The following is a 25,790-nucleotide window of genomic DNA, read 5'->3' as shown; positions in this document are numbered from 1 at the left end:
TGGTGTGTCAACAAAGTATAATTTATTCCATCCAAAACTCAAAATGCAGAGAACAGCGACATCTAGGAATATAGCCCAGTTACAACCTTCCGGTACTCTCCCCGCAGGGGTTAGAAGAATACTTTCATCAAGTAACTATCTACAATCCAGACACTGTTACTCAGCATTTACTAAATGTCACTCAGCAATACTTGGATCATGCATGGAAAAGTACATTATATATCACAAAAGTTGCCCAATTTCCAAAGCTTGTTTTCAGATGTAGAATGGTCCTTTGGGAATTCTTGGGATTGAATATGTTCCGGTTTCTTCCGGCTTACAATGGCATTTCCTCTACCATGGTGGCAGCGTGTTGGAGAACATTCAGCCAGTGGATTCTCCTACAGATTTACTATTTCCTTCCAGAAACCAGATTTTTCATTATCACTCATTTTAGCAAGGGCGATCACTGATGACAAAACAGTGCCTGGAAAGGGCTCTTTGCATGATTCTGATAAGCAGATCGCATTCCTATTTGGCAAGTTTCAACAGTCGTTGGATGTCGGGTTCGATGTTTATCGTTTGAAAGTCCTTGCTGTAGCGTCTGAAGGCCTCTCCTTCTGGCCCAATCAGGAATTTCTCAAAGTTCCAGGAGATATCTGACCGATGGACTGGGCTCCAGACGATGAATTTCGGATCTGTGATGAGGGAGGCGGAATTGTCATCGGGGGCTGCCATTTTGTCCTTCAGATAAGAGAAGACTGGGTGAGTATCCCTGCCATTAACATCACATTTTTGAAAGAGGGTGAAATTGGGTTCAAATCCATTTCCCGGGCGGACATATTTTAGGGATTTTAGGATTTCTTCATTTGTACAGTTTTCCTGTCAGAGAAAAACAAATCATGTTAAGAACATCTGTATGATAAAAATATTCAATACATTAAAGCATACATGTAATTGTTACGGAAACAGGCTTTCATTTGAAACTATGCTAAAGTACCCACATTGCTCTAAAACACACTATCATCCAATCAGCGTGTTCTTGATTTCCCAGTAAAATGTTCCTACCACACTCCCGGTGCCAGGACTGGCGATTAATAGGGTATTCATATTAAAGATCTGCATATACTGTTGCTAACCACTGGTGCCCCCAACTAACTTTCACTATGGCAGCGTGAAACCTCACCATCAGGTTTAGCAACTGCTATTGACTAACAATAATTTGCAGACTTTTAAACCCTTCTCCAAACTAAACACGGTTTGCCATGACGCCCCGCAGAGTTTTAAGTAAAATGTTAATTGTGTTTTAATCTGCAATTTTATATCGTGTTTTCCCTTAATTTTATGTCATGCTGCAAGACTTTTTAAATTGTAAGGGTTTTAACTATCCAACAATAAAGTTTATATATTGCATAAAATGTTTAAAAAAAAGACCATTTCTTAACCCATCTATGGGTCATCAACAATATGACCAGTGGTATGGTTGTGTTGAAGATAGCTTGCAGGGTCTTCACACAAGTGAGAGGTGAATTCTTTGTTTCATATTGGTTCCCTGAGTTACAGCAACAGCAGGTAGGTCCTATCAGTCCTCCATCCTCCCTACAAATGTCCTTATCTCTTAGCTTCCTCTGCAGACCACACACCAACATTCTATTACATCATTCACTCTCAGCATTCCAGACACCGCTTAGACATCCAGGGAATGGGGACACTGGATACTACACACCTCTCTTTCTTACAAACAACAAACAAATAATAGCCATTCCCTTGCATTTAAAGTACTGGGGCAATCATTCACAATCACTCAGTTGCCAACATGTCTAGCTTACCCTTCTACCCAACAATGATCTGGTAAACCCTCCAATACTCATGCAGACATACAAAGACAACGGATAGCAGTAACGAAAACTCTGCAACTGTTCAATATGTGAGGCTCTGCCCACGTCAATTCAAACAAAGAAATTAGACAAAAACTACGTTGTGACTACCACTGCACAATGGTCCAAGACATGCAAGTCTTGCGGACTCCTTGGACATGAGGCTCTACCCCCACATGTCTTCACACTCACAATGACATCTCCCAATAATTGTACATGCAAGCCATGTTGTCACATGACAACCAGGGCAAGAAACCCAAAGACTTCCTTCTACAAAGGGGCCTATTTCGATGTTGGGCAGAATTGCTTCCGCCCGACACCGAATCGTTTCTGGGACCAACCGACACCCGGTCGGCGGTCCCGACCACCTCATTAGGATGCGACCGAACACTGGTCGGTCGCATTCCTACATTTCACAATGGCAGCATGCATTACGGCCATAAACCAGCTGTAATGCATGCTCCCATAGTGAAATGGGTGGTGTGGTTCACCCCTGTGCCCCGTGGCAAGCACCTAAAGGTGCCTGCCAAAAGGTGCAGGGATCAACAGGGGGACTCCATAGGTGCCCCCTTGGCCTCCAACTGGAGGCCATGCACCAAAGGGGGCCCTGCTGGAGACCCCTAAACATGCTTTCTGACATAGTTTCCATGTCGGGCAGGTCGGCATGGAAATCATGCCGGAAACCGTGCATTGTAATCTCAAGGGTGAAAAGGCCCGCCCTTGACATTACTGGACGTATTCCGACTGGTGTACGGGCTCTACGAGCCTTTTGGAAGCCAGCCGGAATGATTGGCCAGTTTACTTTCTGACCGCCTATATTTTAATTAGGCGGTCGGAAAGTAAACCGAGGAGCCCATTACATAGCGGCTTGGATGTCTCCGACCATCGGTGGGAGCCGTCCGACCGCATCGTAATCGGCCCCAAAGTGTTTCACAGTCATCCCTAAGTATACACATACAAGGCATAAAACAAAACGCAAACTGACAGTTTCACCCTAAATCACCTCAACTCAAAATTCCCTTGAAAAGATTCCATTACAAAACCTGTAATCACAACTACACTCATATGCAATTTACCCAATCATCCACCTCACTACTAAATTACACAGCAAAACAAACCCTCACACTATCTCCATCTTTCACCCAGTCACACTAGCTGGCCAAACCAACATGACCAAGTACCAGGCTGAAGAAATCCTTTAATCTGCACCAGTACCATGCCAATTGGAAACTGCACCTGAAAATGCCAGGACATCCTCCAAACACAATGACAACAGCCTCCACTAGATGCATACTGAAATATTCTTGACACAACAATCAAACACTAAAGCTGTCCAGCAACACCATTATCCACACCAGACCACGTCAAAAGGCAAAGAGGTACTCACCTACTTCACGCTAGATCTACATTAAACTCTACCATTCAATAGCAGGGCGCTATAAAATATGTGGAATGCCTTTAACCAGTTCTCTGAGACTGCACGCTCTCCTCCTGAAACTCAGCCAGGTCCCATGTGCTCTCCAGAGTTCTTGCTTATCACAAGTCGCGCGCCCTGTCGCAATGCATCCAGCTTGATCGCAATGTATGAGCGCAGCAGCTCGACAATTGAATTCAAATGGAGAGATGTGCACGCATCAAAGTACACATCCCTAAACAGGGCATACAGAATCCTAGAAAGGCATGGACTAGCCTGTGCCACAGTCACCTTAAGTGAGAAACCGTGCTGTGCACTCACCAAGGCTTCGCCTTACGCCACTCTCACCTTTGAATGCATCACTGCAGGAACTCCATGGGTCATTTCAGAGTAAGACCTCGTCCGGCAGTCTCTACAGCTCCCCAGCACTGTCTCCACAGAGCTGTCCTTATAACATACGTTGTTCTTGCGCTCAGACATACAGGGAACGGGGACACATAGGATACTACAGTTAGCAAATTGCATTTCTGGATTCAGTCTCCTTCACCATCCAGGGTAGATGTTTCTTCTGGGTTCTCACCCCGCCTTCTAATATTGCCTTCTATTACACCCTCGGATATTTCCCCAACCACTTCACTTTCAGTAAATCCACAGCTTTTTGCTGTGATGAGGCCTCGGTGATGAACTGAGCCCTGACTCCCTGAGCCTCAGTTCTAATTCTCAGACAAGGTCCCTGTTTCTGCCAGGACCACCTCTCACCTCCCACCTGCAGCCCAGGTAAAGGTGGTGTCATAATCTGTGTGGTCTGTGAGCCTCTAGTAAAGGTTCCATGTGTGCGGTCTACAGTATTCTTGTGTTATTGCTCCTAAGGGATCCTCTAGAGCATGACCTGTGATGGCTTCTTCTCATCAGGGCTGCTGTTGGGATATTTTAGCCTGTACACTTAGGGTGAGAGTAACTGGAATAAACCTTACCTGCTTTGCAGCGGCCAGCCTCCTGTGTCTACTACTGCTTGCAAGCTTCAGTTGCTACACTGGGTGTTCAGTCCAGGAATGGCAGTCTTACGTGGATAATGCATAAACTGCATAGGTTCTGTGCCCCAGTGATGCAACATAAATTCGCCCTGAACTCTTTCTTTCATCGACCTTAAGCTCATATCCATCAACCTGCTTCCTATCCATTGTAGAAATGTTTAGTAGCTTGGTCCAGTTGAACTCAAACTACTTGTTTTAAGCCACTCTACTTTGCATTCTGGTCCTTGTAGTTTTACTGTCGCATTATAATTTGGCTTCAGAGCTACGATTGGCTGATGTTGCACATGACGTTGGCAGTGTTATACGCTGCAAAGCCTCCTGCCTTACATATTGTCTAAATGATTCATTTTGGGGAATTATCATGGTGCGCATATATGACCTAAAACAGCACCTTTTATACAGAGGGCTTCACACTGCACTTGTGTCATTTACTACTGTTGTGCAAAAACATATATTCTATAACTCTAAACTATAATCACTTGTATTGGAACTGAATTTACAGACCTTGGAAGGATTGAAGGCTGGATTAGCTCTTCAGACATTCAAACTCTTGAACTGCAGGTGAACACAGATGTCAGCAGCGAGTGCTAAATCAATGAAGCCTCTTGTGAGCTGTATAGAATGTATTGTAGCCACTCCAATGTGGTACCTCTGCTGCTGATTTGAAGCCTGGGGACCTCTCTTCCAATTCTTACATCACCCCTGTCTCAACCGTGTAACTGTGCAAATAAGGGCATCTCCCTGTACCCCAAATTGTACATATGTGTATTGTGGACGTGTAATGTAAAAAAAAAAAAAATACAAATATGGAACATTTTACCTGATGTTTATGTTCTCTAATCGCCTCCCAGTCCCCATTAATTTTTTTAAAAAAACAGCCCATATAAATCCAAGTTCATATATGTATACATTGTGCAGGGTTGAACTCAGGAAATAACTTCAATACAGTTCAAAACTCATACGTCCTTCAAATGTGCACATCAGTGGCCCATCCCTAAGGGCAGACCTGCCATGCACCTGCACCTTTTAGTCACAAAGGGGCAGATTTATGACTGCTGGCGCATCTCTGCTAATCAGCAGAGATGCGCCAGAAGAGTTGCGACGCATCTGCCCACCCGTGCGCCACTACTGATGCGCCGCATTTACAATGCGGCGCACCGTGGCGCTCGGATGGGCAGATGCGTGATGCATCCCCCGTCGGAAAGGCGGCGCATTGCTGGAGTTGCGTCGCAAGCGCGACGCAGCTCCAGCAAGGCTCGGGGTGCCCTATCCCTAACATGCTGCGTCAATCCTTACGCCTGCTTCAAGCAGGCGCAGGGTTTTGACGCAGCATGGCCTTAAAGGTGATCTTGTAGATTTCACTCAGCCACTTTTAGGAGGCGTTCCTGCGCAGGAACGCCCCCCTCTGTGCCGGAACGCCTATATGTGGCGCAGGGCTTTACAACGTGACGCATCTCCCAGATGCGTCTCGTTGTACATACCCCGCACCATGGTGCAGGATCTGCGCCGCTGCTGCGTCACAAAAGTGACGCAACGGCGGCGTAAATGAGGCGCAAGGGCCTTATAAATCTGCCCCAAAGAGTGTCTGTCGGGCTGAGCAAAGGTCAGCCAGACACACTCTCTTTATTTCAGGCAGCCAGGAATTAGCCATGCGCTAAATGCGCAGTCTCCTGGCTGCTTGAGCCGAACTTTGATGTCACAGCTCCTGTGGGTCTGAACTCCTCTGCTCAGCAAAGGTCTTCGAGACCCTCCCCCTCATGACGACGGGGAGCGTTAGTGACAGCCTCGTACCTGGGTGCTTCAGTTTTAAGCACTGAAGTAACCAGCGCCGAGAGTCTATCTCTGACACCTGGTTACAGAGTGGGGTGGGGGCAACAAGTCTCACTGACCCCCATTTCACTCTGTGACGAGTTAGGGACTGCTTCCTCCCCTCAGTGTCTGATTCAATGTCAGCCATTGAGGAGAGGCAGCAGTCCCAACCCTCCTGGCATCTCTGAGGCTTTCCTCCCCTAGAGCTGCAGCATGTAAATGTTTCTAATTGACTGTTGCATGCGTGTATGAATGTATGTGTATTTGTGAGTGAGTGTTGAAAATAGATGTGTGTGAGCATGTCTGCATGTGAATGCATGTATGTAAGTTAGTGCATGTTTGTGTGGGCCCACTCTCATCCCTCTCCAAGTTGTTTTTTACCAGCCGCCACTAGATGTGCAGACGCGAAGGTCTGCTGATTAGTACTCAGCCGTGACTTTGGGCACTGTGTGAACAAGCATAAAAGAGGACTTTACATTTTTTTTATCCAGTCACATTCTCTGTGTGTTCAAAGACAGAGGTCAGATGTTAGTCTAGCCTTATGACAAAGTGCTGCTTATTCTTTTAACATGGAGACTGGTGTTTAAAGTTCCTTCTCGTATTGAAAAGTATGAGGATTTTATAAAGTGAAATATGTGACAATCTTGCTGGTGTGACAAAAAAGACTGTAAGATTTTATCTTATAACCCACAACAACATTTAAATACCTATAATTGAACTGAACAAAGATTTCAAAATAAATAGGAAAGCACAAATAAGGTGCTTTTTTCTAATTCTGAAGTATGATGGAAACAAAGATTTGTATATAATTAAAACATATCAGGACACTCTAGTTGGTGATGGACAAATGACAAAGATCCCCTGGATCCCTTCCCTTCTTGAATGAATCTCTAGCGCAAGGCTCGGTCCCAACAGCCTTTAAGAACGCTATTGTGGTCCCTTTGTTAAAAAAGCCAGGGGCCAATCCTTTACATCTCTCGAATTATCGCCCTATTTCTCTCCTGCCTTCCTTGGCTAAAATCCTAGAAACCCATGTTGCAGGCTGCCTTTCTGGCTTTGTCGAACAAACAGACTACCTAGAGCCCCGTCAAGTGGGCTTTCGGCCTGCTCACTCTACGGAGCCTGTGATCCTTGCAGCACTGGACACTCTAAGAGCCAACTCAGATAGGGACATCCCTCAGGCCTTGGTGCTCCTAGATCTGTTGGCCGCTTTTGACACGGTCGATCACAAAATTCTGATGGGCCGTGTCGCGCAGGCCGGCATACAGGGCCCCGCATTCAATTGGATAAAGTCCTTACTTGAAGACAGGACACAGGCGGTCTGTCTTGGTCCTTTTACTGCTTCCAAGCTCTCCACCACATGCGGAGTGCCACAGGGCTCGTCCCTGTCTCCACTCCTCTTCAACCTCAATCTAAAGCCTCTGATTCACTCACTAAAAGATAGAAAGGTAAAGACCTTTAACTATGCTGACGATCTTCAGCTTGTCTTTACCTTGGACTCCCCTGACCCGGCTGCGGAATTTCAAGCCACCATGCTGCACATCCAGCGCTGGATGGACCTCAATCACCTCAAACTAAACCCGAGCAAGACGGAATTAGTTCTGCCTGGGAAGAGTGAGATCCTGTGGGGCCATCACTACTTGCCGACTGAACTAGGTGTTCCCCCCACCCCGTCATCCGCTGTGAAGAGTCTGGGGGTCACCATTAGCTCTGATCTGTCACTCAAGGGACAGGTCGGAGCTGTGGTCTCTTCCTGTTTCCTCCAACTGCATAAAATTCACAAGATCGCCCACCTGTTATCGCACTCAGCACTTATACAAGTGGTGATCGCCTTGGTCCTCTCACGTCTCGACTTCTCTAATTCCATTTAATTTGGTCTGCCCCTGTTTTTGCTTAAACGTCTTCAACTAGTGCAGAATCAGGCCGTAAGACTAATCTATAAACAACCTAACTGGCAATCCGCCAGACCTTGGCTATCTAAACTTCATTGGCTTCCAATTGCCCAACGTGCAGCTTTTAAGACAGGTTGTCTGTTGCACGGTAGGAGTCCTAAATTCATCAGCTGCATTATTGCAAAGCATGTCCCACTGGGTAACTTACGCACTGCCCATCTTCATTTACTGACTCCCCCCCTCTTTAGGTGCAAACGTCAAGGAGGTTGCAGGTTCTCCTACCTCGCCCCTAAATTTTGGAACACTCTACCCTTAACAATCAGGAGGTGCGATAACCTGTTGGGTTTTAGAAAAGCGCTCAAAACTTGGCTATTTGAGCAAGCATCTGCATGAGTCCTCGCGCCGTAAAATTACTCAAGTTTAGCGCCATGAAACCTTTTGGTGACCGTGCGCTCTTATAAGTTCCTGATAACATAACATAACATAACCGAACATCCACACATATTGTTTGTACACTGTATAGTTTATCAGTAAAACTGTATGTGGTCATTTCAATGTAAACTGTACTGTCTGTATATCACAGTGTGCTACCACACCCTGCTTTAGTAATATATTTGTGACAGTGCTTCAAAATGCACCACCGGGTCTATAATATACCATTACCACTCTCCTGCTGAATGGGCATGGCTCACATACAACACCTGTTCTGTGTGTGATTCTTGGATTTTTCAGAATCCCTCTGAGTTCTGTAATGCAACATTGATCGCAGTACGAACACTCTGAAAATTGTTCCAGCACCACTGTTCCAGACCGAGTCCGAATCAGCACACCTTTGTTTATTTTTTTTTAAGGTCTCGCCTGACCCAACGCATGCGCTGGCGAGACTTATTGAGAGGGCTCCAAAAAGTGCTACCAGGCCAGCCTAGAGCTACAGTGAATGTGCGCGGGCGAGCGCGCCGCTTTTACCGCGATTACTTTCACTTTCATGTTTGATCGCGATCACTTTCGCGGTCGCGAACTGTTGCATGGCTAAACACTTATAAGGTCCCAAAGGCGAGACCTATTGGCTATGCCAATGCTTGTTTAAATAGCTCTTTATTTGGTTTTTACAAAGCAGTTGCCTTCCACGTGTGCACTCCTATCCATACACAACAGCAGTACCTTTTTATATCGATACTGCATTGGCTACCACAAAATGTGACAATCTTGAGCTTTATTACAACCTAACAGTCCCTATACAACGTATCCCTCGCAAGTCCATCCCGCCTAATTGAATTCTCTGTATTGTTATGCTTCCTTGTATCATCAGGGCTCCCCCTTCTTAACCATTTTTTACAGTGTGCCCGTATTAGTCTATACTCGTGTGTCTCTCCTGCCTACGTCTCGGTGTTGCACGAAGTAGGGCACCTCTGCGTGGGTCTGTGGCATTCTTTTTTATCAGTCCATCACAGCCAAGGTGCATACCTGCTAACTCACATGGCACCATCGTGTGACACACAATATCGGCTCCCATCACACGGTCTTCTTGTGAGGAGCCGATATCCCATGGTGGCAGGAAAAACGAGCTGAAAACCACTGTAAATAGTGGTTTTCCAGCTGTTTTCCAAGGCTTGGACTGCCGACATCCATTAAGGGTTGTGCAAAGATCCTCCTCACACAGTGAGATTGTTCTGCAAGTTGGCAGGTATGAAGGTGTGTGATGATTTCTTTTAAGACCTCCCTAGTTGTGTGTCGTGTCATATAGAAAACTGTGGCGTAGCACAAAATGATGGCTCCCCTTGCGGAATGTGATGAGGGGCCCCTAACTCTCCCAGATCTCTCAAATATTCATTGGTGTTGGGCTTAATGGGGCCCCCTGAAGATCACGGGGGCCTCTGGAAGGGTTGGGCGCCCCTGTACCGCAGGTGCCTTCGTTACGCCCCTGGTAGAACGTGTGGCAGTCTACCCTATGCTGTGTTAGCTGGGTGCGGGTAGGATGACCAACCGTCCTTAAATTTCATGGACTGTCCATTATTTTAGTATCAGGTCTGTAAGGCGTCCGTAATTTAGGGTCCCCAAATTACGGACGCCTTACAGACATCATACTAAAATCAAATTGGGGAATTTCAGGAAGGTTTGCTGTGCCCCTGCGAGAGGCCCCATGAGTTTAAAAGTTTCCACTCAGGGCCTCCCGCACTTATCTTTTAATCTGTAGACTGAGGCTGCCTGCAGCAGCCCCTCACGGACCTCACAAAGACTGTGGACTGGCCCATTGTCATTCTGAGACTGCAGACGATTATCACAGATAGAATGACAATGGGCCCTATTATAGTGACAGCATGTGGTGTGCCTTCTCCTGCACAAATCTTGATTGCAGAAAGGGGCCTGATGTCGCTTTGCAAAGCTTCGCGCATACTGAAAAACTGTGGAAGTGCAGGATTGTCTCAACCTTATATAAACTTATTTTGACTTGTATGTATTTTGGTTGTCTATTTACTTATATCCAATTGTGCGTCCTCCTCTGATATGTCTTTTACACTGACCGTCCTGAATTTTCACTCATGCCAGTTGGTCACCCTAATCGCGGGCAGTGTTTCCTTCATCAGATTCAGCTTGGAGAGCCATGAGCAGTGCTTTAAATGGGCCGGTACTCACCGGTACTGAGTACCGGCACTTTTATATTTTCTCCCCTTGAGTACTGGGACCTTTCCTTGGAAAAGGAGAGTACCGGTTCTCATAACGGCCTGGTTTTTATGAGGTTGGTGCTGTGGTCCTGAGCTCCATTTTTGGCAGCTCTTTCTGCATGGCCTGCAATGGGTTAAAGCGCCTTTCAAACGGAGCTGAAGCCTGGGCTGCGCTGGTTCAAAAGCGCCAGCAGAGCATCTCGTCTTCAGTAGAACACTGAACTGCGTGTGCCTCTCTGGAGTGAAAGGTGGAGTATCGCTGCAGGGTGTCTTTCAGAGGGGGTCAGAAGGTATCCATAAAACCTAATAGGCGCGAGTGTGGGCCACATTGTTCCAGGCATGCAGCTTGTTAGCATGCCCACTGTTTTAAACGGCCGCAAATCTTCGCCCATCAACAATTTAGATGAAAGGGATTTGCATGAAACAAAACCCCTACCTCTAGATTAAAACAATGCATTAATGCTTTTTTTTTTAAACTGCAGCACTAGTACTGATTCGTCAGTGTGCCATTTATTGATAAACATTTGTTATATAACCATAAACTTAGGTAAGCACTATGTAAATGGTTAGACATTTTTACAATGCATGCATATTGTTTGCATACAAAGCTTAGAAAGGTAAAAAAACATAGCCCCGCCCCAAATCCACCCCCAATCCACTGCTTATTTTTGGTGAGTACCTGCACTTATTTTTTTTAAGCACTGGCCATGAGTAATGTGTCCCATACAGTCAGTGACCCCCTCTCCCCGTCTGTTGAAGGATGCGCAGTTGAACTGCGATCTCTGCAGTGGTCAATTTGATTGTCTTGTACCCGGCGTGTCACCGTAATCAGTAGCACCTTTGCGAGGTATGAACAGTGAGTATCTTTACATTTACTTCGAGTAGCCTTTAGTTGTAGTTCTGTACCTTACCAGCAGGTGTCAGCAAATGCCAAGAGTCTGGAGCCAAGCTGCCAAGTACACCGCCACACCTGGTTAATGTGGGGCTGAGAAGCACGCGCACACGAAACGTGTAATTAGTGTCTTCTGGCTCACGATGCTCTGCCCACAGGCACATATTTAGTTATTTGCAAAAAAATAGCAGGATAATTAACCAGCAAAATGTTACTCCTTCTCCAACGCCTTCGCCAAAACTGTCTTCCTGTCTTAAAGTATGCCTCTAAAATAAGAGTGGAACCCAGTAAGTACAGCCATATCATAGCGTATTTCTATAAAGCACTATTACAGTTGACTTCTGACCCCAGAATGCCTACTGCTAGAGCCAGTAGCTAAGAGGTAAGCCCGGTTACAGAGCATACTGAAAGCTGCAGTTTCAACAGTGAAAAAGAAACTAGGCTTTTTCCATCTGTTTTTCTAAATGAACAGTGATCAACAAAAAGGAGATATTTAGAGCAATATGTTTATTTTTTGCACGCTTTACATAATTATAAGAAATAGAGAACTTCTATTCACGTTTCTACACATTCTGAGCTAGAGCGTTTGTTTGTGGGTAGGGTGATGGTATGACCATGTATTATAAGGAATAAAACACTCCCTGCCATACATTATAAGGATATTGTAAATCACCACAGAGTTCCATGATCTCATGTACGACAGGGGCTACTTTATCTCTGATACACATAAAAAGCGTCTGAATAAATGTGCACACTCCGCAAGAGTGTAGACAAAAATATATATCAAAAAAAGAAACTTTAGATTTCTTAGACATCTCAGTTCTTCTAATGAGGATGCCAGACAAACTGCAGCACATAGAACCAGAGAGCAAAACGAGCAGGTACTAACCTGAATTAGTGCCACTACTTTTTCTTATTTTCAGCTAGATAGTTCCACTACTTTTATGATTATTTTTCTTGTTCTAGTGCTTTTACTTTTGCAGTTAAAGCATACCTATATTAATACATAATTATATTTAAGACTCAGTGTATTGTTTCCATGCCAGACAGTGGTAAATTGCTTGTGCTGTCCCTTGAAAACATGGTACAGTTGGCGTACCGCTGATTGGCACATTTAATTTACTTGTAAGTCTCTAGTTTATGGTACTACATGTACCCAGGGCCTGTAAAGTAAATGCTACTAGTGGGCAGCAGTAATCATTGTGCTTCCCACTAAAATAGCACTGTAAAACATGTCTCAGACTTCCACTGCAGTCTGAAGTGCAGTTGTATACTGCCATTTCACCCAGGCAAAATAAACCTTTTGCCAGGCCTAAGCCTTTGTATTTAATACTTATATGTCACCCCTAAAGTAGGCCATAAAGTCTCATAATGCGGGGTGCATGTTATTTAAAAATTAAGGAGTCTATGTGTATGTTTTACATGCTCTGACAGTAAAAACTCCTAAAGCCATTTTTCACTGTTGTAAGGTTATCTCTCCCATAGACTAACGCTAGGGTGCCTTCTTACACGTAATAAGTGCTAATTTCAGTTTGGGACCAGATAGTTATATCCTGTTTACACTCAAATTAATTGTATTTTAAAATCCTCTTTGATGGTAAAGTAGGATTTTAAGTTATGAATTTTAGAATACCACTTTTAGAAATTTGGCATTTTTCTGTCCAAACTAAACATGCCTTTCTGCCAGTGTCCTTCATCACGTGACTGTGAATGGCTCTCCTGATGCGGGCTGTGTATTGCTTCCAGACAGTGAGACAAAGGAGTGAGGTGTGAGTGGATGGAATCTTCCTTACAGTTTGGCTGGGGAAGAACTGTACCCTGCCCTGATTACACCTCAAAGGGCCCGGCTGGCAGCAAGGTTTAGTGTTAGGTCAAGTAATTCTCCTACACAAAGGCTGTTATCAGCTATAACAGTGGGACCTTTAGAACCTCTCATCAGAACACTCCTGTGCCTTTGGAAGACTCAGAAGAAGGACTCCAGTGCTGCCAGACGGACTGCCCTACTGCTGAAGACTGAAGATTGGACTTGCTTGCCTCAATCCCAGGCTACCCAGAGTGATTCCAAGAGTCAGTTGGTTGACCTCTGGTTTAAGCTACAGAGACTCAACAAGCTTACAGAAGTCACTTCTTCTTTCCAACTGACCAGGCCCAACTGGGCCTAACCTGGTTTCCTCTGCTGGCCTCTGTGGGAGTGAGTACTGACCCTCCAACTATGCCCTCCAAGTCCAGGACCTTCGGCTTGCGTCAGTGTGTACTCCTCCCAGCTCACATGAGGGTTTCACTGGTACCAACGCAAAGTGGCGCAGCACAGTACAGGACCTCCCATCGGAGCACTTCACAGCTTCTCGTTGATGGCTTCACCAGGACTGATGCAGAGTGGCACAGACTGGCACAGGAACTCGCATCACAGCACTTTGTGGCTCCAGGTTGGCGGCTTCACTGGAACCGCTTCAGCCCAACGCTGGACCTTGCATCATAGCATCTGAATGGTGGTTTCACCAGAACCAGCGCAGCCCGATGCAGGAACTCACATCACAGCACCTCCCAGCTCCTGATCGACGGCTTCACTGGAACCAACGCAATGCGGCTCAGCCTAACAAAGGACCTTGCTTTGCTCCTCCGAGGACAAAAAGGTACAACTCTCAGCATGTTAAGCTCAGTCTTATACCAGGACTGCACTTCAGGTTGGCTTGAACTTGTGACTTTCTCCCAGTGCAGCACAACCAGATAACGGCAATTGACATTTTGTGATTTTGGTGCTATTTTCACATAAAACTTTAATGGCTCATTAATTCTGGTTCTACTGATTGCAGTTTTACTATTTTGACACCATTTGTTTTATTAAAAATTACTACATATTTCTAAAGTGGTTTCCGATTTTTTGTTGTGTTGTGTTTTCACTGGATTACTATTTGTCTGCTGCATAAATACTTTACACATCGCCTCTAAGTTAAGCCTGACTGCTTTGTATCAATCTACCAGAGGGTAAGCACAGGTTAATTTATTGACATTTGTGGTTCACCCTGACAAGGATTGTGTATTTGTTACCTGATGGGGCTTCCACCCCCTCAACTAACAATCCAGATTCTTACAATACTCTTTAAAGCCTCTTGGAGGTATCTAAACAATAACCTCTTTTGACAACCAACTCTCCCACTCAGCATTTCCCCACTACTACCCCCATCCTGCCCATCAAAGTTTCATCACTTCTTGGTTAGACTTTATCCCAGTATTTGCCCTCTCCAAGACTGACATCACCCAGAAAAAAAATAGGATTTTGTTTTGCACAGTTAAATAGTCCCTCTGCTTTTTACAACCATTTTATAGTTCTGGTAGATTTATTCCCACAATTAGAACATTACAATGTTGAGCACTCTATTGCAGACAATGGGGTGCTCTGGGCTTCTATGGGCCGGTAGAAACCCGCAGAGCAACATTCCAATGTTGTTTTTGTTCACAGCTACTGCTGTGAACAAAGGCCTCACGGAGCCCGAGGGGATTTAAACCTCCTCGGGCTCCGGGAGGCCTTTGTTTTTAGTAATTAGAACCTTCTGCTCTCTAGGGGCAGAATGTTCTAATAGCCTTAGAGCCCTCCTAGCAGGCTCTACTGGCCATTATAGGCCCGCTCCCTTGTTAAAGGCTCTCGCCTTCAGCTCGGGCCTTTAACACTGGAGCGGGCCTCTAATGGCCACTAGAGCCCGGTAGGTTGGGCTCTAAGTCTATATTAAAGCATACTTCTTATTTTACAATTGTACTTTGTTGTACCTGCTGCTCAGCCAGTGTGAGTGTGGTGTGGAATGTTGGTGTGGATGATGCTGTGGAATGTTCGATGAGTGTGGCTATCCGTTGGAGAATGGGCTGAGCAGCAGGAAAGCTGCTCCTGGTGGGGCTCTCTGTACCTTTTATCTTGAACCAACTTTCTGAATAAATACCATCTTAAGTTACCCCGGAGTTGGATCATCGTTTAATTACAACATACTTGAAACTCTGAATGACCTCTGAGCAGAGAGGTCTAATTATAATAATACTTCCCCCACACCATACTTAAATCAAAACTCCTGGCACCAGCACACATACAACACAGTGCCAAGCAATATAGATTTTTAGCTCTGGCTTATATGAGCTGCTATCTGCTGACCTATTGTAACCAGTTCTTTAATATAGCCATAGAATGTGCTTTGGCTAAACCCAGTGACTATTTGACCATTCTAAAAGAACTCTTCATCGTCCTACATTAAATTAATAATCCCAGAGATGCACTGAATGCACATATATCAATAATGTTTAAATCTCATGCTAGGCAAGTCCTTTTGATTTTGATTAAATGTTATGTTTAATATACTTATAGGGGTTTCAGCTAGCCCTTTTTGTCCATTGGTCTGTTATTGTGTCATTAATATTTTTCTTCCGTCCACTACATCATACAGTTTGGGGCAGTGGGGCCGCCCACTTAACCTATAGGCTAACTTGACTGTGAGTGATGTCATTCTGCTTCTCACATGGAGCACATCCACAGGCAAAGAGGTCCTTTAAGTCCCTGGGACTACTAAGTCAATGAGTGCTTTTTTAAGCCAAAAAATAGTTTTTCTTGTAGATTGGTGAGGGCCCAACAGCTTTCCCAACTGTAACGTTTTGTTAAAACCATGACAAAATAAAACAGGCCTTGACTTGGGAATCCAAATGCAAGCCCAACCTATTGGCTTTGCCAGTGCTTGTTTAAAATATGTTATTACATGTTTTAGGAAAGAATAAGAAAAAAGAAAGCCAATAAAATGTTAGCAGTGTCCTAGAGTACAAATATAATTTGTAGGTGCTTATTCTTGAAGTCCAAATCCTAGTACCTTCGGCTGAGACTTTGTACATGCCAGTGGCTATCACCGTCCCATCCAACTTTCTCTCCCTGTATGATCTTATATGACCATCTGACACAACCCGAAAGACCAATGATAGTTTTACCATGACCTCCATATTTTCTCATGTTTATTAGCGGAACACCACTCTCACACACCACCTTATTCCCTGCCATGCACCAACCAATGATCTTCCTCCAGATGTCTCCATTCGGGCTCTAGTATGTCTCTGTGTGCAAACATATTACCAAGTGTAATCAGAGTAAGATTATTTAGTGAGGTTTATCTCTCTGCAGGGGTTGTATGACGGAACAATGCATGCCTTTACAACGCGGTCAATAAAATGAATGCGTCGTTACCATGCATTCCTTTACCACACAAGTCGTTACAGCGACTTGCCTTAGGGAAGCGCTAGACTTTGGAATAGTATAACTTACTATTCCAACTCCAGTCTGCGCAACAGTAGGGAAAGTGTTGGAAATAAAATCCAGTAGCAGTCGAACAAGTTGTTGTAAAGACTTGCATGGTAAAGGAATGCTTGATAAAGACGCATTTGTTGTATTGACAGCATTGTAAAGGCACTACGTGGTTCCAGCTTGTGTGGTAAAGGCTGTTTCCCCTCTGCAGGAGCCAAGAAACGCCACTTATGGTGTCCAAAGTGTCTGCTTTTGTAGAACAGCCATGAGATCCCGCTTGAGTTCCTCACAGGAGGCCTGTAATGTCGTGGGCCCTAGGCCCACATGCGACTCAATCAATCACAGGGATGCAGTAGTAAGATACTGAAACTGGCCACGAGCACGTGCACCCGGGCCCTGTTATTTACAGGGTCACATCACTCGTGACGCCTGTGACGGATGGGTGTGGGGTGCATGTGTGGACAGCCCTCGAGGGAGTGGCTGGGAATACAGGTGCCTGCTGAGACACTAGGATGTGTCCTGTAGGACACTACAGAGGCCTGTATCTCAACGCAGCCCTCCATCAACTTTCCGTTTCAGGCACAAGGAGTTATTTACACGACCCATCGCCTGGAGCCTAACCCATGAGTGATACAGCAGGCGCAATACACTACGTTGCGTCAGCCGCTAGTACGCCTGTATGGCCCCCTCCCTGGGGTTCTTGAGTGCCTCCTCTGTTGAGATATAAAAACCAGCACCTGGCGCAGGTTTCCAGGCATAGTTCAGGGTGAAGATTACGCATATCAGAATTATTTTATTAGGTATTTTCAATCACATTGCAAAGCTTTTTTTTTTTTACTTTTACAACTTGCCGTAAAAGTACTGTGAGAAGTAAGAAGATGGGTGTCTTCCCCACCCATGGTTTGCGGGCTAGGGTACCCTAGAAAGGCACAATGGAGCCAGAAACCGAAGTGTAACTTTCCGGGGGTGTATCCTTCGGATTCCCATGCTGCCTGACACTCCTTCCCAGAGTGCCTGTGCGGATGTGAATTATTCATCGAGAAATTAAATGCAGGATGAAGGGAAACAGCACCTGCTGTCTGAGCCTTATTCATTATTTAGGCATTGCATAAGGCGGTGAATATTGTGTTGCAGAGGTCAGGCGGACTCATGGAGTATTACTATAGGTTAGATATTCGAGGAATGGAGTCAAAGAGCTGACATATGCCACAATGCCATCATAATGTTCTCAATGGCATTTATTACATTTTAATATAAAATCTGTAGTTTTAATATGTGCTTGTTATCCCCAGATTTGCAGTGTTTTAAAACATTTTCCTTGGACCTCGAGGCAAATTAGCATGTTGATGTTTGGAAGCTCCTCGTCCCTGTACCAACAATGCCTTTAGTTGGCATTTGTTGCACTTTGGCGCCCCTTGTGGCCCCTTGTGGGGCACCATATGTCAATTAACTAAAGTAGCCTTGGTGTAGCTCGGGCCCCTTTCGTTTTCACGTCTTGTGGACTTAGGCGCTGGAAGTGGGGGTGCTGCAGCACCCCAAAAATAACAAAGCTGAAGTTCAGAGGGTGAATGAGCAATACAGATGCCTTTAAATGTTATCTTGTCATAGATGTCAATAGTCAAGTTCTTTCTTCTGATAAATTGCTGCTTATCCTTTTAACATGGGGATTGGGGATTACTTTTCTTTCTCTGACTACAAAGTGGAAGGATTTTATGAGGTGAACTCTCTGACAATCTTGATGAGTTGAAAGGAAAGGCTGTAGGATGCTATTTCTTTCTAACATGCAGCAAAACTTTAACTGTGCCAGAATATATCCGCAGTTACAAAAGCACAAATGAAGAACTGTCCCGTAATTCTGAAGTGTGCTGGAAACTAATATTTCAATACGAGCAAAACAAACCTGGACACTTCTTGGTGGTGTGCTATTGAAACTCACTGAAACCTGATGTCTACACATTGTCACGTGTGCTTTGTATAGTGCTATCAGTAAAACTGTCTGTGCAAATTAAGTGGCAAATTTCAATGAAAAGTGTGCTGTCCGTAAATGACAGTGCGCGACCACACCATGCTTTAGTGATCTATTTTAAAAAGTGTGCTCCAAAAAGCACCACCGGATTCATACTGCACCCTCACCACTCTTGCTGAAGGGGCGTGGCTCATTTGCTACTCTCGTTATTTGTGCGATGCTTGGATTTTTCACAATCCTTATGACTTCAGTGATGTAACATCGACCGCAGCACCCCCACTCTCAAATTATTCCAGCACCATGCTTGTGGAAGCCTTAATAGCGAGTGAATTCGGACACAGGTGCATCCTCGCATCCAGTGCTGGGATAATGCCGATAATACAATGCTTATTTTCTTTTACAAATTAACAAATGGTTGAGTGCTGAATGCCATGCCCTCTTGTTATAGTATTGTGAAGCTTTCTCACACACTTCTGCATGGCAGATATGCTTTGGTGCAGCAATAGGGCTGTGGAGGCACAACTAGTCTCCCCTCTGGTCACCACTCTGACCATCACGCTTGACACGCAGTGCTTCATAAATGGGCACGATATAAACGCACAGTCATGTAACCATGGTTTCTTAGTAGGGCGTCTACAATGTGTGGTCTAGCAAGCTTGCTGACATACTTTGGCGCAGAACCAGATAAGGAGGTACAACTGGTCTCCCCACCGGTCAGCCTTCATGCATGAGACCTGGTGCTTCAAACATCAGTCACTGTATGAGCATGCGACATTATGTCAACCTTACACTCTTCTTTATCACTGACGTATGACAGCAGTACCAGAAGTCCGCATCAGCACCACTGCTGCATTCGGCCTCCTGCACCACTACAGCCAATACTTCCCCATAAGTCACCTTGTAAGCATATACTCTACCAATCACACGAATCAGTCAAGCTTGACACAAAATCGATAGGGACTTTACAAGCACTTCGGGCCCAAACTAGTGGTATCAAAACGCTATGTAAATGACATTTACATGTGAAGATCACACCGACCCAAACTATCGACACAAGCGCTTTGGCCCTTCGAGAAAACATCAGTAACCTCAGCATCACCCAGCATGCTACCAAACCCACACCTTCCTCAGGACACCTATTGGACCCAACTTTCTCCTCAATATGCGACATCACAGTCGACAAGTCAGCAACTATGATCTGGACAGACCAGTGGCAGAACGATAGCCCTGCAGCCACCGAGCTCCAGGGGGACCCCTCCAGCACTGTGTACTGGTGGCAGGCCCCTGTCCCTAGTGCTCCTGGCTGGGTCCAGAGCATAGGGTGGGGCACCTCCATGTATTTTGCAGTGGGCCCCTCTCAAGTTTCGTTACACCATTTGGACAGACCACACCGTGTCAGTTTCAGCATACCCATCTTGCACCATCACAGACCCACTACCACAGAACCCGACCGCGGCAGGTGGAAAAGCAGTACAGAAGAGGACTGGGCTTCTGCCTTCTCCGTGTACCGGCCTGGGCACACCTGTAACTTACCAAAAGTCATTAATAAGCTCAACATCTGGATTACTGCATGTGCCAACACCCTGCCCCCCTCAAACGCAACCCAACCATAGGCAAGCTGGTACACAGAGGAACTCAGGCTGACAAAACTCCACTGCAAACAACTGGAGTGCAAATAGAGAACAAGTGAAAAAACCAAAGATAAAGACGCCTTCAAATCACCCTAAGATTCTACCACCTGCAGATACTGAACACAATGCGCACAGTCCTCTCAGTCCATCTTGACGCCAGCGTAAACGCAGACATCAAAGATTTGTGCATCCTGCCATCTCCAGCAACATCACCCCCTTGCAAGACCTTTGAAGGAAGTTCTCGGAATTCTATTGTAACAAAATTGCCTCAATAAATGTCACATTCGACCCTCAACTGGACCATGTCACTGTTGCAACTCAACTTCCCATCACGGCCAACGAGTGAACTCTGACATCGTGGCCTGCCATCACCACTGTCCAAACCGCTGTTACCGTGAAGACCACTCACTCAGTGGTCCCTTGTGACACTTGCCTCCATCAAAGGACTCCTACCAATCAGCAAAGCCCAAACATCCATCCTCAACCACTCAATCGACTCAACCACAGTCCCAAACTCCTAGAAACACAACACCTTCACGCCCCTGCTCAAGAAACCATCTGCAGCTTCAATTTCTGCAACATTTCCTGTGGTCACAAGTTCTTGATGGTGAAGCTGGTTTAGGTCCCACCATGGAATGAGAAGGAGGAGAAGTAGGAAAGGCCCGACTAAATTTCCTTTTTTTTAAAAAAAATATGTCCTATCACCATCCTCCTCTCAATCAAAAGCAAGAACCTAATTACAAGCGGCCTAATAAATTGCAGTCGGAATTGCAAATTTAAGCGGTGTGATGATAGGTAATTAGCAGGTATAAAAAAGACTGCATCCTTTATTAAATTTAACAAGGGGTAAAGGTGCAATTTTAACCAGGATATGCGTATTTTGGTGCCGTAAGCACCAACATCTGCTTGTTGTTTGCAAAAAAAAAGTGGAATAGGGGATAATTCTCGCATATGCTAATTCTGAACACATCAGTGTCAGGTTTTTATCAGATGCAATAAATATCAGTCTAGCCATAGTCATGCACTGAGACCACAGCAGAAAACAAAGAGGTTTTAAGGCATGTGCAACATAGGCAATTGCCCAGGGTGCCAAAATATCCAAAGGGGCCCCCCTTGAAAGTGAAACTTTTTTCAATGCCACTTCTATCAGTTTCTTTATTGGAACCTTTAACATATAAGTCAATATTGATGGGCATCACCGCACTTGAATTAGTAGAAAATAAAGGTGAAGGAAAGCAAGGTGGAGGAGAGGACAGCGGGGCGCGTGACTTGTGAGAGGGCCTCTCAGATGTACAGGAAAAGGTTTAGCTGACAGAAAGGGAATGTTGTGCTACCATAGAGGAAACCATTACTAAGGCCTCAACTGGACCATTGACTGGTCTGGTGGCTTAGTGGACTAATGCATCCATTGTAGGGGCCTGTGTTTGACCTCATGGTCCCAGGTTCAAATCCTATGGACCAACTCAGTCTTTCATCCTTCTAAGGTCAATAAAATGAGTACCGCTGAGTTGGGTAACACGGAACATCTGTTATTCAGTGCCAAGATACCCTTCAGGGTGAATGTGCACTTTACAAATACACTTGCTGTGTGATGCTTTGGCGACCCATCTTCAGAAGGGGGTCTACCGATTAGAGACAGCCCAGAGACGCCGGCCAAGAAGATGTAACATCAATGTCCCAGTCACTTAAAGAAGACAAACTAAAATGCAGAGAGTAGGGAGGAAGGAGAGAAAATACAATAGAGGCATTTATATACCTCAATGGTAAAAAATAAGGTACAGATGAGAAGCTCATTCAAGCAGAGTTGGGGTTCTAAAATAATGGAAAAGACAAGAACGTTTGGGGGAGATTTGGGTATAGCAGAAGCAATGTTGGCCTGGTCTTTTGGGCACTCTGGCACTTCCAATCAAGCCGGCTTGAGAAGACCCATGTGTGGGACATTTTATTAATCCGGTCACGTCCCACGGGACCTAAAAAAGAAAAGATGGCTTACAAACCGGCAGAGTGCATGACAGGCCAGTCCAACACTGAACAAGTAAGGGGCACATTTGCAAGGGCACTGTGCCACCGGAACGCCACTTTTCCGATGTTCCAGTGGCTCAATGCCCCGCTCCTTATTTACAAAGTCGCATTAAGCCACTCTGCATGGCTTAACACAACACTGTAAATATCAGCCCCTTTCCTGCAGGGATCTGTGTCAAAAGGTTGTGCAATGGGTGATGCTGTGGGCGTTCCAATGCAACACCCATTGCCTTTTAACCCTACCCCAGATTTACAAGGATCAGTAAATGTAAATCTGAGGCAGCACCAAAAACTAATGCCATTGAATAGCAGGCGTTTGATTATCGCAACTTTTATTTCTCCTCTTTTTTGCTCTTTCTATGTGTGCAGCATCCTGCATCGCACACAGAGAGAGCAAATCGCCTTTAAAGATTGTTTATGTGCAGGAAGGCGTCCCTTCCTGCACATCAACAACCATCCCTGCAACACAGACACCCTTGCATCATGGTGCAAGGCTACCGGTTTTGCAGGGAATCATGACTGCGATGCAGGCACTCTTGCACTATGGCACAAGGGTGCCTGTTTTGCAGGGAATCATGCCTGCAATGCAGACACCCTTGCATCATGGTGCAAGGCTACCTGTTTTGCAGGGAATCATGACTGCGATGCAGGCACTCTTGCACTATGGCACAAGGGTGCCTGTTTTGCAGGGAATCATGCCTGCGATGCAGACACCCTTGCATCATGGGACAAGGCTACCTGTTTTGCAGGGAATCATGCCTGCAATGCAGACACCCTTGCATCATGGTGCAAGGGTACCTGTTTTGCAGGGAATCATGCCTGCAATGCAGGCACCCTTGCATCATGGTGCAAGGCTACCTGTTTTGCAGGGAATCATGCCTGCAATGCAGACACCCTTGCATCATGGTGCAAGGGTACCTGTTTTGCAGGGAATCATGCCTGCAATGCAGGCACCCTTGCATCATGGTGCAAGGCTACCTGTTTTGCAGGGAATCATGCCTGCAATGCAGACACCCTTGCATCATGGTGCAAGGGTACCTGTTTTGCAGGGAATCATGCCTGCAATGCAGGCACTCTTGCATCATGGTGCAAGGGTACCTGTTTTGCAGGGAATCATGCCTGCAATGCAGGCACCCTTGCATCATGGTGCAAGGCTACCGGTTTTGCAGGGAATCATGCCTGCAATGCAGACACCCTTGCATCATGGTGCAAGGGTACCTGTTTTGCAGGGAATCATGCCTGCAATGCAGGCACTCTTGCATCATGGTGCAAGGGTACCTGTTTTGCAGGGAATCATGCCTGCAATGCAGACACCCTTGCATCATGGTGCAAGGGTACCTGTTTTGCAGGGAATCATGCCTGCAATGCAGGCACTCTTGCATCATGGTGCAAGGGTACCTGTTTTGCAGGGAATCATGCCTGCAATGCAGGCACCCTTGCATCATGGTGCAAGGCTACCGGTTTTGCAGGGAATCATGCCTGCAATGCAGACACCCTTGCATCATGGTGCAAGGGTACCTGTTTTGCAGGGAATCATGCCTGCAATGCAGGCACTCTTGCATCATGGTGCAAGGGTACCTGTTTTGCAGGGAATCATGCCTGCAATGCAGGCACCCTTGCATCATGGTGCAAGGCTACCGGTTTTGCAGGGAATCATGCCTGCAATGCAGACACCCTTGCATCATGGTGCAAGGGTACCTGTTTTGCAGGGAATCATGCCTGCAATGCAGGCACTCTTGCATCATGGTGCAAGGGTACCTGTTTTGCAGGGAATCATGCCTGCAATGCAGGCACCCTTGCATCATGGTGCAAGGCTACCGGTTTTGCAGGGAATCATGCCTGCAATGCAGACACTCTTGCATCATGGTGCAAGGCTACCTGTTTTGCAGGGAATCATGCCTGCGATGCAGGCACTCTTGCACTATGGCACAAGGGTGTCTGTGTTGGCGCTAGGCAGCAGCGCAAGGGAAAACACAGGGGGGCGCTGTATTCTTGTAATTATGGCTCATTCCTGCATTTGTTAACTGGTGCAGCGCTGCTAAATTGTATGTAGCGCCGCATTGCGCCATTTCCTTTTAAATATAGCCCTCTTTTAGAGAAGTACTGGTGCAGTGGTGGGTATCAGCTCTTACTACTAGTCATATAGACGAAACCAGCAAAATCTTGCAAAAGGACACTGAACGGGGGCACAGAGGTGTAACTAGTGTGTAACAGCATAAGCAAGCTTATAGTAAGTACACTGGTTGGCAGAAGGCAGCCTACAGTACTTATACAATGGCAGATTAACCTCTACCAACAGCAGATGTGACCCCCCCCAAGGGGAATATAACTCCTCGATTATTGTCAGAAGAGAAAGGGGAAGGAAAAAATATCACCTTTTCACAAATGCACCACCATTTCCTTATGCACAGTTGTGCACTACAATTGTGCATGCAGAAATGGTTGCAATTTCACACAAGTTGTCCTCATGTGCACTGGGAGACCTGCAACTGTGCCAGATTTCCAGGAATAACCTGGAAAATTTTTGTGAGTTCCCAAAATTTGCAAATCTACCCATTGAAGGACTGATATCCTATTAAATAATCGGCTCCACACTATCTATGTGGATGGAATCACGCGAGCATGTGACACTTACTTGATAGCCAAACTGGTTGCACGGGAACCCCAGCACGACGAGCCGCCGAGGGTACTTGCCCTGCAGCTCATTCATCTGGGTGTAATCCCGGGTGGTCGTGCCTCAGAGGGATGCCACGTTCTCGATGAGGACCACCCGGCCACGGAAGTTGTTGAAGTCCACCACCTCCCCTTCTAAGTTGGTGGCCTTCAGGTCGTAGAAGGACTTGGCGATGTAAGCCATTGTCGCGGTGGTGGCTAGCAGCGGTGTGATCGCTTGCTGGAACAACCGTCTCTGAGGCTGGGTGCCTTGGAAGTCACATGGCCACCGTTGGCCAACGGTAGACTCCCAGAGGACACCTGCCAGAAACCGATCCCTCGGTGCCATCGATACTGCGCAGCCTTGTTGACCGAGCAGAGCCGGCTAACACTAACAATAGAAGTCATCAGAGCTATCTCTGAAACATTGATGAACCTCAATGGGGAAACAGCGTCCTCTTTCATAGCACTATTGTCGATTAATAGTGAATGCCGCTAATTTAGGTGTACGCCGTCGCCCCTTTTCAGGCTCTTGGAACACAGAGGCGCACAGCTGCTCCTATTCTGAAGCAGCACTTGTTTGTTCTTGGCCCAGGGATACAAAGGTTTAGAACTTTTGTTATGTTCCCTCTCCTTCTGATGTCACAAACATGGGGTTTTGTGGATTGCCTTCAATGCCTGCGAGTTTAAGGA

At 45.8% G+C, this 25,790-nt stretch overlaps 1 protein-coding gene across 1 annotated transcript; it reads right to left on the bottom strand.

The window, feature by feature from the left end:
* Nucleotides 1-25,329, bottom strand: GPX2 (glutathione peroxidase 2). Its single transcript, XM_085628092.1, has 2 exons — nt 25,081-25,329; nt 1-861 (listed from the first exon to the last, which is right to left on the bottom strand). Exons 1-2 carry the CDS (start codon nt 25,300-25,302, stop codon nt 511-513), a joined length of 573 nt encoding a protein of 190 aa, XP_085484218.1. The 5' UTR covers nt 25,303-25,329; the 3' UTR covers nt 1-510.
* Nucleotides 25,330-25,790: the final 461 nt, after the last annotated feature.

This window comes from Triturus cristatus, chromosome 9 (assembly GCF_964204655.1).
Source record: "Triturus cristatus chromosome 9, aTriCri1.1, whole genome shotgun sequence".
In the NCBI taxonomy this organism is placed as follows: Eukaryota; Metazoa; Chordata; class Amphibia; order Caudata; family Salamandridae; genus Triturus; species Triturus cristatus.
The sequence above is the reverse complement of the archived record's forward strand: the minus strand, read 5'-3'. Positions and strand labels throughout refer to the sequence as shown.